Here is an 11,428-nt window from a genome sequence, read left to right as displayed (position 1 = left end):
TTTATGCAGGCACCAAAGTTGGGATGAGGATAGAGGTCCCAGCTTCAAAGGCTCTGCAGCTGCTCCGCTGGACACAAAAAGGTGATCCAGACACCCGCACACTCACACGGGATGCTCTGCTCTCCTACACATGAGCCTGGGGGCTGCTCCTGCCAGGCTGGCTACCCACCCCTGCTCACCCATCAAGGTGAGGGGGGATACTAGTAAATCCAGAGAGGAATTGAGCATCCAAAGAGGAATTTGCTGACCTCTTGTCAGGGAGAGGAATGCGTCTTCTCCCTTTCTCTGTGGCGGTTTGTAATCAGATTTGCCTTCCTGAGAAGCATCTGCTCAGATACCCTCCTTCTCCAGCATGGGGAGCAGGCACATGCTGCTCTTCAGACTCCTCACACATCCTGAGTTCCCTGGGCAATGTTACACATTCACATAAGAGCAGGGCAGAGCCTGCTGACCTGCTTGCAAAACTGCAAAGAGCAGTGAAAATAAAACTGTCGCAGGCCAAACCTCCTGCCCTCAGCACTGCATGTCCCACCGACAGCAAACCCACTGGGTGCTGGCTGCACCTGGCTCGAGGTCAGGGTCTGATTTTAATCCTCTTTAAGTGGTAGAAATGTGCCTGCACTGCTGTGTCTGTGCCCAGGGGCAGGAAGCAGCTTGACCTGCCCAGATGCTCTGCCAACAGCTCGCAGGGCATCTGCTCTGCTGAGCCAGCCTAGTGGGATGCCAGGCAGCTTTCCCACCTTTACCATCACAGCTCCAAGGTGTTGATCTTGGATTCTCACCCTCTTGCTATTTTTATTTCTCTAGAAATGCTCTGTGTGGCCAGGTGACCTTTATTAAGATCGTATTTTTTTATACTGCATGACTCTGCATCTCTGCTGGGCCCTCCAGGAAAGGAAGTAGCAGCTCCTGCTTGCCTGGCATTGGAACATTTGAGCTCCTCAGCCATCAAGAGAAACAGCCACTGGATCTGAAACCTGGCAGAGCCCCAGGGTCTCTGTAATTAATACCTTCTGCATTTTGTTTCCTGGTAGTTCTGTATTTTAAAGAGCGGGAAAACAGTTAACAGAGTGCAGAAAATGAAAATCCATGCTTTCAAATAAGCATTGTAGCCATTAGAGGGATCAAGAGCATCATATCTAAGCATAAATCAATGTGACCAAAGACAAAACCAGCTACATTAAGAAACAGCTGCCTGGTTGCTCTGCTCCTTATGCCTGTCATCCCCTCCTGCTCTAAAATCCAGGTTCCCTACAGCAATGGCCCTGAGATTGGAGGAGCTTTAGAGGCATCCCTGCCTGATGCAGGTGAGGAGCATGGTAAGCCTGAAGCACCCCAAATGCCCACAAACAAAAGCCCAAACTCTCGTATGCTGCCAGTGAGACAAGCACTGCAAAACACACAACCTTTTCACACAGAGCATGCTGGATGCAGTAATTATAGGCAAAATAATTGCACCCCTTGCTTTCCCCTTGGTAGAGCCCCTTTCCAAAGCAAAAGTGCAGAGTATTTCTACAGCAATGACCTGCTTTCTGAGCCCAAGAACAGTTGGTAAAAATGGCTTCTCTCAGGTATCTGATAGCTGAGGCAATTAAAAGAGAATTAAACTGACATTTCTAACTTGCAGTGCAAGAGGGATGTGCAGTGGTGAAATAATTAAGAGCTACTGCTGGGAACATACTGTTTTCACCTGTCTGCTGTGAAGAACAAAAGGTCAAGAAGCATTTTTGGCTTTTTATTTTTGTCTTCCTTTTTCGGTAATTAGTGTCTAGTTACTGCTGCATCCCCAAATGCCAGAGCCCAAGGGTTTTCCAAATGACGAGAGAGGTATTTACTGGTCGGTACCTGGTTTATCCAGCCTCACTTGGTGACAAGCCACACTTTGCAAGTCAGATTTCCCTGCTCAAGTGACGCATGTGAAAGGCTCAGAGCTTCATTTTCTGGTTTATGAAACCGGCTCGAAAGGTCTTTCCAGCACCTGCCTGGGAGCAGCTCCACAGTGGATCTGCAGTCCCATCCCTTGCTGTCCTCCTGTCCAGCATCATTTGCTTCCCCACCAGTTACACTGGTGCAGCAGCTGCATCTGAGCCTACGGGGAAGAGGTGATTCTCTGGATAGGAACCCCCCTTGGAGCATCCTTGTGCAGACAGGGCTCGACACTGCAGGGACTCCCAGCTGTTTTTCACAACTCCATGAACACAGTGCTCGGGAAGAAAGAGTCACCCCCCCACACCTGAGTGTCCCATGGGAGCAGAGGTGGGTCTGAAAGATGAGGGGACACAGCAAATGTACCTCTTCAGTGCAGCAAGGGCCCCGGTGTGTGGGAGAAAACAGAAATCACCTTCCACCTTTCCCATTAGCTAAAAGAAAAGAGGGATATTTATTTACTGGATGCCAGTCTGGTCAGGATCCAAGTCCCAGCATGTTTTTCATATGAAAGTCATGCCTGTAGACACAACCCCAAGTCATCCTTACCCTCACCATCATCTCCACCAGCCATGCTTGGCTTATGCTTCAGCCCATCACCCCAGGGTACCCCTGCCTCTGGCCCTTCCTTCCACCCCTCCTGCTCTGCCAACCCAACTCCAGGTTCATTTGCAGGAGACAGCTACAGTTTAGGAATGTTTCTGATGTTTTCCCAAGTCAGAGTATCCCGGGATTTTAGTCTCTCTCATGCAGAGTGAACCTGAGCACACCCTGGGCTTGTGTTTACCACTGACCTTCCGGAAGGGAGAACAGGGCTCTGCATGGTTTTAGGACGAGCACCCCTTCCCTCTCAAGGTGAGCAGGTGAGGGATGAAACCCAGAGTACTGTGCTTCTCCAGAGTCGGTATCGTTCTGCCTCAGCCTGTCCCATCTCCTGCCCTGTCCAATCTCCTGCATGCAAGCTCTTCCAGGAAGGATTTGGGGACCAGTCTGGAAGAATAAGGAAGGTACATGCCTGGCTGACTCCATCCTTTCCTCTGCCAGGGGTGGCAGTCACGTTTTATAGGTCACTGTAGCTTGCAAAGGAGTTAATGGAAGTTTCTTTGAAGAAGTTCAACACACTTGTCCCAGAAGCCATCACATTTTAATTACTCCTTTCACACATCCAAGCACTTTATATGCGAGTCAACCTTCCAGGCAAGTGTCTTTTTAATAACCTTTTAGTTAAGCCTAGTGGTTCTCATTTCACCATCCATTTCCTCTTCCCATATAACAGACCTTCATTCAAAATACTTTCACCATTATCCTATAGGTACAAATTCCACCAACTGCTAACACCAAAAAGCAGAATAACTGGATGTTCCCAATTACTGCAACTGCCTAAGCAGAACAGTCACACAACATAAAGATGTGCATAGTGGTGCAGTTTAATTGGATATTAAACCCCCTGCAGCAAGAGCATTGCATACCCAAGGGAGAAGCAGGATGCTGAACAGGGGAAGCTGTAGATGACAACTTCAAAATGGGTTTAGAAGATGAGTGTGGAAACTTAATGCATGAAAGCTTCTAGAACAGCTTTGTCACCTCACTATCTGTCCTCTCTCTCTCCAGGTCACTTCAGAAGGTGTTGAACATCACAGTCCCCACAGAACAGCACTGTTGACCTCTCTCTGCAGATCACTTACCCACAGTCAGCCAGGATTCTTGTCATGCAAAGATCTTTCCTCTTAGAGAGGCTAAGCAGCCCTCAGATAAGACTGAGCTGTTGCTAAGGGGCCCCAGCAAAAGCCCTTTGGAAACCTAAAACCATACTGGAACTTCCTGCCTGGAGGGGAGTTTGGAGAAAGTCTCAGTCCCACTGTAGTAAATGCACATGGTACACAGGGTCCAGCCATCCCAGCATTACAAAAGTACACAGACAACAGAACACATCCTCAGAAGCAGGATGCAGATCAGTTCCCCCATCTGGAGATTTCTTTGAGGAATTTAATGAAAATGACCCATCAGTGATGCCAGGAGAATTAGTCTCCCATTCATAATGGAGTTAAAGTTTTGCTGCAGACAGTGGTTCAGCTTGATCTGAGCCAAGGACCTCACATCAAACACGGCAGGACCCACAGCTGTGTGACACCTGCTCAGGTCTTGCACAAGTGGAAGGTGCTGAGCAGCCATCATTATTTTTTACAGCATGGAATAAGCAAACTAATGGTACAATTAGTATTTTATATTCAATAACCTGGTAGTAAATGCAAAGGTACATCACCCTGAAGCTTTACCTTCACTCTGCTGCACAACTTCCTACTGAAAAGGCAGAAAGCATTGGAGAGGAATTAGTGAAATTATGGCAGCTGGCAGGGAAAAAGGAAGCTGATATGGAAAGGAAAACGGCTGCAAATTAAAGACAAACTGGATGTTTATACCACGGTGGTTAACAGCAGATAAAAAAGTCATTATGAAGTTTCAAAGTTAAAACCCCACTGCCATAACTGAGGCAATACCAACCTCTTTGGAAGTTACAGCCTTGGAGTATTTGGCAGCACCTGAGTCTGCCAGGCTAGTTTCTAAGGAGACTTTTATTCACTAACCATCTAAATCAAAGTGAAGAATCAAGCAGACACTTCAGTAGCACTCAGAAGTTACAGAACGTTATGTTACAGAACACAAAACATGGGTTTGTTATGGGAAACTTCCTTATGTGTGAAAACATTTAAATCAAGGAGATTCCTATGCGATGAGTAGCAAAGGTGGCTTAAATTTGGTCTTCTGCTCTTTGAATTTTGTGTTCTCAAACGCTTCTTAGCACAATACTCAGCTGGATAGAGTGCATGGTTCCATCAGAGACACAAATGCATTCAAACCCCTCATGCCAAGAGCATGCACCATCATAGCCAAAATAAAGCTTTTCCCATTATTAACAGACATTCAACTCATCACACAAAAGTGCATAAAGTATTGTTACTCCCTTACATAGTACCATTTGTGAAATACAGCTGGTAACTGTTGCATTTATTAAGGAAGTGGTTTGTAGTTTGTTGATTTTTTTTAAAGAACTGACATGATATTCCCCCTCCAAATAGAAAAAATTTAGTGGAAAGAAAAACTCAGCAAAACACAAGGACGGAAGGGATGGAGGGACAATTCTGGACTGTTTTGACTTAGCAAAGACCTGCAACAACAGATCTCCAAACCCAGTGCCAGAGAGCCATCACATTCAAGAGGCCAGGGCCAATTTATCCGGTGACTGAGGCTGTGGAGAGAAGTCTCACAGTCTGTGCATCCTTGCACAAAGCTCAAGCTGATGCTTGGTCAGTCCAGCAAACTGAGACAGCACTAGCACGTGAGTGATTTCAGTCTCCCCACGTGCAGTAATTTCATTACTCAGTAGTAATTAGGTAATTTGTTCATACAAAGCACTTCAAAGCCAGTCAGTGCAACCTCTCCCAGTACAAGTTCCAGAGATCCCTGTGATGCAGCGTTCCCTGCTGGGGCAGCGGGTCTGCACTGGGCAGAGCACATGCAATGGGTGCCTTCTCCAGCCCAACAGAGCAGACCTCGCTCAGGTGAGAAGCAACCGAGGAGACCGTGACCACAAATGAGCCAAGAATTAAGGTTTGTCCAGTTTGTGTGTGCGCTCGTGCCTCCGCAGGGTCCCTGACTCGGTGAAGGAGTGCCCGCAGTAACTGCAGGAGTAGGGCTTCTCTCCCGTGTGGATGCGGTGGTGGCGCTGGAGCGACGCCAGCCGGGTGAACGTCCCCCCGCACTCCTCACAGTAGAAGGGGCGCGCCCCGGAGTGAGTCTGCTGGTGCCTCTTCAGCCTGAGCAGCTGGACGAACGCCATGCCGCACTCCTGGCACTTGTAAGGCTTGTCCTCCCGGTGGATCACCTTGTGTTTGGAGAGCAGGTTGGGCTTGTCGAAGCCTTTGCCGCACGTCGGGCAGGTGTAAGGTTTGTAGTCGTCGTCCTCGGGCTTCTGGTTTTCTGCGCAAGGCCGATCGCTGTACTCGACAGCGTGCTGGTTACGGTGCACTACGGACCAGGGGTTCCTGGCCATGCCGTTTCCCAGGATCACCATGGAGCGCTCGATCTTGTGCACGTTGTGCAGGTGCCTCCAGACGTCGGCCGTGCGGATGAAGCCCTTGTCGCACTCCGGGCATTTGTGCGGCCTGTCGCTGGAATGGATGAGCTTGTGCATCCGCAGGTTTGCCGCACGGAAGAACTCTTTGGCGCAGGTGGGACAGCGGTAGGAGTTTTCCACAAGGTGAGTTCGCCTGTGCTCCTGCAGCTCGCTCATCCCCTGGAAAGAGGAACCACACTTCTTGCACCGATACGGCAAAGCTTCCTCGGGGACAGGCTCCAGGTCCTCAGCAAACACGTCACCAAGAATGGTATTTTCATCACCATCATGGAGTCTTCCCCGTGGTTTCCTGGAGCAGTCAGAGGAACTGTGCTCTAAATCTTTATCCTCACACTGCAGGTCAAAGTTGGTATCGGAAGGGACAAACACCTCAGCTGGACTCTCACCTTCTTTCTGGTAGTAGGTCTCACAGGTTTCTTTATCTTCACACTGCAGCTCTGCAGGAAGCTCCTGCTTACCTGAAGGTCCAGCAGAGTTGCAAAGAGGACTGCACATCTGTGAGTAACTCATGTCTACCTCCTTCTGGACGCTAAGTGTGTGGCCTTCCTGCTTAGTTGTCTTTCTGGAACAATTTGAATGCTTTTCACCTGTGCCACAAATGTTATTCCCAGAGCCCCAGTCCACACTCACATCCATCTTCTGAGGCAAACGCTATGTTCATCTGCAGCTCATCAATGGTGTGCACACCCAGAGCTTTGGGCCATTCATGGTAAGGGCATCTCATTTTCAGCTCTCTTTAAAGTCCTCCCTAGAAAATAAAACATCTGTTTCATCAGTGATTCTTCTGATATTAACATAAGATAAATATACAAGACTAAAGGTAATTTTCTTATTATAAGAATGGGACAGACTACAGACAGTAGGAGAAACAGAATCATCTACTATTAGATATGTAGAAAACATACATTCAGCATATGAAACACAGACTATATTTAATGAAGTTAAATCCTCTATCATCATCCAGCCTTAACTATAAACATAAATTGATAATTTCCACTTTAAATTCATGTAAAGATGAAAAATCATAGAATCCCAGAATGGTTTCAGTTGGAAAGGACCTTAAAGCTCATCTTATTCCAACCCCCTGCCATGGGAAGGGACACCTTCCACTAGACCTGGTTGCTCAGAGCCCTGTCCAACCTGGCCCTGAACACTTCCAGGGATGTGGCAGCCACAGCTTCTCTGGGCAACCTGCGCCAGGGCCTCACCACCTGCAGCATAGGGAAGAATTTCTTTCTAACATCTAATCTAAATCTCTCCTCTTTTAGTTTGAAAACATTCCCCCTTGCCCTGTCACTATCTGTCCATGTAAAAAGTTGCTCTCCCTCTTTTCCATAAGCTCCCTTCAAGTACTGGCAGGCCGGGTAAGACGTCTCCAAATACAACCATATATAGGTAAGAACACACATATATAAAAACATACACATTTCAGTATTTGCACGCATATATAAATATAAAACTTGCCTATTTACTTTCAGTAGGCTTACCAAGGACAGTTATCAGGGCAGTAGAGAGATGTGCCATCAGAGAAAGCTCTTATTCACATCTCAGAAAGGCCAGCTTCATCAGCCACACAAGCCGCGCTTTCTTCTGCTGCGATACAGAAAACAATCTGGATTAGTCCTCGTTAGTCACTGCCTGGAACAGCGTGGCTCGACTCAGCCCCAACTTCAGACATTCCCCTTAATTTAATAAGGAGCTGGGTAACTGGAGTATTCCTCACCTCCAGCCCTCTAACTGACCTGCTGCTGCCTTTGGGGAAGGAAAACTTTCCAAGGGATGCTGGCGCTGCGTGGCTTAAGAGAACTCCATAACCATGGCCGTGCGGTCCCTGCAGCGGGGGAGGGGGATGTTCAAACCGCGATGTAGGCTGAAAAATAATAACAAATATACGTATAAAAAGAAAGGGATTTATTGTTCCCTGCAGCACGAACTCCCAACTTGTGCCCGCTCCGATGCCCCGTTCCCCCCGCCCTACCTGGGGGCTCCCGCATCCCCCGCGCATCCCCCGCGCCGGCGGTCCCGGCGCAGCGGCGGCTCGGCCGTGCCCGCAGCGGCCGCGGCTGCAGCGGCGGGGCGGGACCGGGCGGACAGCGCGGCCCCTCCCCGGCGACAACGACAGCGACAGCCCTCGCTCCCGGCTCAGCTCCGCCGCCCCGTTCAAATCCTGCGACCGGGATTCCTTCCCGCCGCCCCGGCGGAGCGGTTCTGGAACCCCTGGTGCTCCGGGAGCCTATTCATAGAATCGTAGAATGGTTCCTTGAAGATCATCTCCTGCCAAACCCCTGCTATGGGCAGGGACGTCTTCCACTAGATCGAGTTCCAACCTGGCCTTGAACACCTCCAGGGATGGGGCAGCCACAGCTTCTCTGGGCAACCTGTGCCAGGGCCTCACCACCCCCATAGTAAAGAATTGTTTGCTAATATCTAAGCTAAACCTACTCTCCTTCAGTCTGAAGCCATTTCCCTTTGTCCTGCTGTTACATGCTCTCATAAATAGTCTTGCTCCATCTTTCCCGTAAGTTCCCTTCAGGTACTGGCAGGCCGGGCAGTTAGGTCATGCCAAAACCTTCCCTTTTCCAGGTTGATGAATCCCAATTCTCTCAGCCTTTCCTCATAGCAGAGGTGCTCCATCCCTGTGATGAACTCCAGGAATACATAAGGACATGCACCAATATCCACAGCCAAGCATGTCTGTGTGGGGCACAGATGATGAATGGCCAATTTTTAAAAATCCAAACTGTGGCTTATTACAACTACCAAGGAATGGTGTAGTGCCAGCAACCAGTGGTCTTCCTCAGAGGGGTCATGGAGGAAATTACTAAAGTATCTCCAGATCCTTCTCCTCAAAAGCATCAGTAGCAATTATGATTTCCTCATCCTCACTTATCCTTTCTAGAGGTTCCTCAGATTGTTCAGAAGAAAAGATTCTAAACATTCATTTTCACGCTGCAGGTGAGTTAGTGGGTTGGTTGAATCAACTTTAAATTTCAAAGGTGCCCCCTTCTTGCCACTGCAGAAATCCATATGGATTTCTTATTGCACTGAAGGTTTAGCAGGACTGGAAGGTGGTGAGTAATCTTCCTCCATGTCCAGCTGCCCAACCTTTGTGAGGCTTCTCTAGAATCACCTGAGTGTTCCTCACCTGTGTGACAACTGTCGGCACCAGAAACTAAGCCTGCCTCCACTCTGTGGTATCATACAGTGCTTACTTGTTTGTAAATGTGGAGACAGGCAGTACAAATTCCCATGCCCTCTCATGTCTGGCTTCTTTCATGTCAGCTTCCTTGGAAAAGAAACAAGAATTTCATTATCTGCCAGGCAAAGTTAGTATTTAATCTGTCAGTTTAATTGAAAATACTTCAGTAGTGATAAATAATGCAGAACACTCCAAATGATGTCTCATGGGTTAGATCAAAGACCCAGGGCAGTGCCAGTCAGTGCATCGTGTCTTCTGTTGTTGGTCTGAGATGAGACAGAAAAGGGCTTCTGTGGTAAGGTAATAAAACCAGCACGTACACACCCCAACACTCAGAATGACAAAAGTGTCAACACACTCATCAAATTCATGAGCACAGTCCCAAACCTCGCCTCTGACTTTCGGTAACAAAGAACAGGCCTCTCTGCTAATGTTTCTCCATTAGCCTAAAATGACAAACAAAATTCAGAGATCTTATTATACTGGTCCTCAGAGAAACATACTCAGCTCTATCAAGTTCCACATATTTTAATTTTTTCTCCTGGTATTGAGGTATTTAAATGCACTCTGCCTTCTCTTTCATATGTTGCCTCTGAAAGCACATGTTTTTGTTAAATTCCATGTCCTAAGATTTTCCCATCAGTCTAGATGAGTTATTCCAGCACACACACACATAAAAATCAGCTGTAATCCTCAAGGAGAAGGCAGAAAAATAAGTGAATCACCCATTTCCTTACAATATATGATTCCTATTAAAATTACATTATTGGTGTTTTGTGCCTGTCCTAGATTTATATTGCCAATGCACATATATGGATGCCAAATCCTTTTTATTTATGCTACCTCACTGCCATGTGTTTTGAAGAATCTGTCAGGACAGATGAGGACCTGTAATCAATTTGTCAGCTAGATCTACTTTGGAGTAATTTCTTAAATTTTTTTCCCATTAAATTCACTAAAACATGCAAACTTGCTTGCTGTCACAATGGCAGTGTAATATATTTTATGCAGGGTTTAACAACCCAACCCATTAAATTTGAATTTTTTATTGGCCATAGGGGTTTCTGACATCTGGCTACTTCGTTTTAGGACTGTCATAAGCACTTTAAAACGTCTGAGAGCTTCAGACTCTTTTATATAGAACAACCCAAAAAACCCTCTAACTAAGTAGAAGCTGAATTCAGAGAGACTTAAGTGATATTTGGCTGAAGGTTGAGATTTTAACTCCCCAGGGGAAAGCTGGGCTCCCTTTAGCCCACTGAACTCTGGTGACAGATTTGCAATGGCTGTTAGAGACTCTGAATTTTGAAAGAACACCAGCACAGAACCCTAGGAGTGCCCTTAAAAGAAGGTTCAGGATCTCCCATGCTGTGCTCTCTCAAATCACCTGGAGCAAGGAATCGTTTTGCTATCCTAGCCAGCTCCACCCTGGTTATCCTAATATGCTTTTTCCTGTGGTGCTTGCCAGGATCTTCTACCTCTCTGGGTCTCAGTCAGTGGGCATCTCAGGAATGAGGCATTTGGAAGAAAGATGGAGAAAACAAGTTCTAACCACAGTTACAAAATCTAGAGTCAAGCTGTAAAGACCATGGAACAACCAACAAAAAAAAACTACGCAAGGACTGTATAAAGCAGGCCAGTCATGCTTTAGTTTCCCAAACTTGCATTTTCCTTGGCATGTATTGACGCAGACTCTCAGCAACTTTCTATGCAAAAACCACTGCCTGATTCTGCCAGCTCGACTCTGACAGCTCAGTTCAAGGGCTGGAGATACAGGACTCTAAAGGAGCCTGCAGGGCAGTAACTTCTGGTGTGGGGAAGAAGGTGATTGTGCAAGAACGGTCACACTCTGTGGCTTCCTGCCCCGACTGGCCGTGGATCTGGAGATTCTTCTGCTGCCTGCACCTTACACGTGCTTACTTTTGAAAATGCACACGTGAGCTTGTTAAAGAATTAAAGGGGAAATCTTCACCTGCTGAGCAGTTCTCTGCACCCACTGGTTTTTGTTGTAACTCCTGGATTTCTAGGCTGGCTCAGAAAAGCGTTTGATAATCCGTTTGATGATCTATTCAGCACAAAGGATTTTTTAACGCAGCACCTGATTAAGCGTAAATAGTAAGTTTTTAGTGGTGCCCCAGGAAAATACAAACTCTCGGTGAGTTCTTTTT

General features: G+C 47.2%; 1 protein-coding gene across 2 annotated transcripts; it reads right to left on the bottom strand.

Moving 5' to 3' along the window:
- Positions 1 to 2,361: 2,361 nt before the first annotated feature.
- On the bottom strand, positions 2,362 to 7,928 carry LOC113973119 (zinc finger protein 813-like). 2 transcript variants are annotated; one of them, XM_027694843.1, is made up of 3 exons: positions 7,804 to 7,928; positions 7,549 to 7,654; positions 2,362 to 6,809 (listed from the first exon to the last, which is right to left on the bottom strand). In XM_027694843.1, the coding sequence occupies exon 3, from the start codon at positions 6,695 to 6,697 to the stop codon at positions 5,531 to 5,533; it is 1,167 nt and encodes a 388-aa protein (XP_027550644.1). In that variant the 5' UTR covers positions 6,698 to 6,809; positions 7,549 to 7,654; positions 7,804 to 7,928; the 3' UTR covers positions 2,362 to 5,530. The 2 variants fall into 2 exon arrangements, with proteins under 2 accessions (XP_027550644.1, XP_027550645.1); XM_027694844.1 differs by having other exon boundaries at positions 7,549 to 7,651.
- Between the last annotated feature and the right edge of the window lie 3,500 nt (positions 7,929 to 11,428).

Source organism: Neopelma chrysocephalum, unplaced genomic scaffold (genome assembly GCF_003984885.1).
Source record: "Neopelma chrysocephalum unplaced genomic scaffold, ASM398488v2 Primary Assembly neopelma1_98, whole genome shotgun sequence".
Lineage (NCBI taxonomy): Eukaryota > Metazoa > Chordata > Aves > Passeriformes > Pipridae > Neopelma > Neopelma chrysocephalum.
The sequence above is the reverse complement of the archived record's forward strand: the minus strand, read 5'-3'. Positions and strand labels throughout refer to the sequence as shown.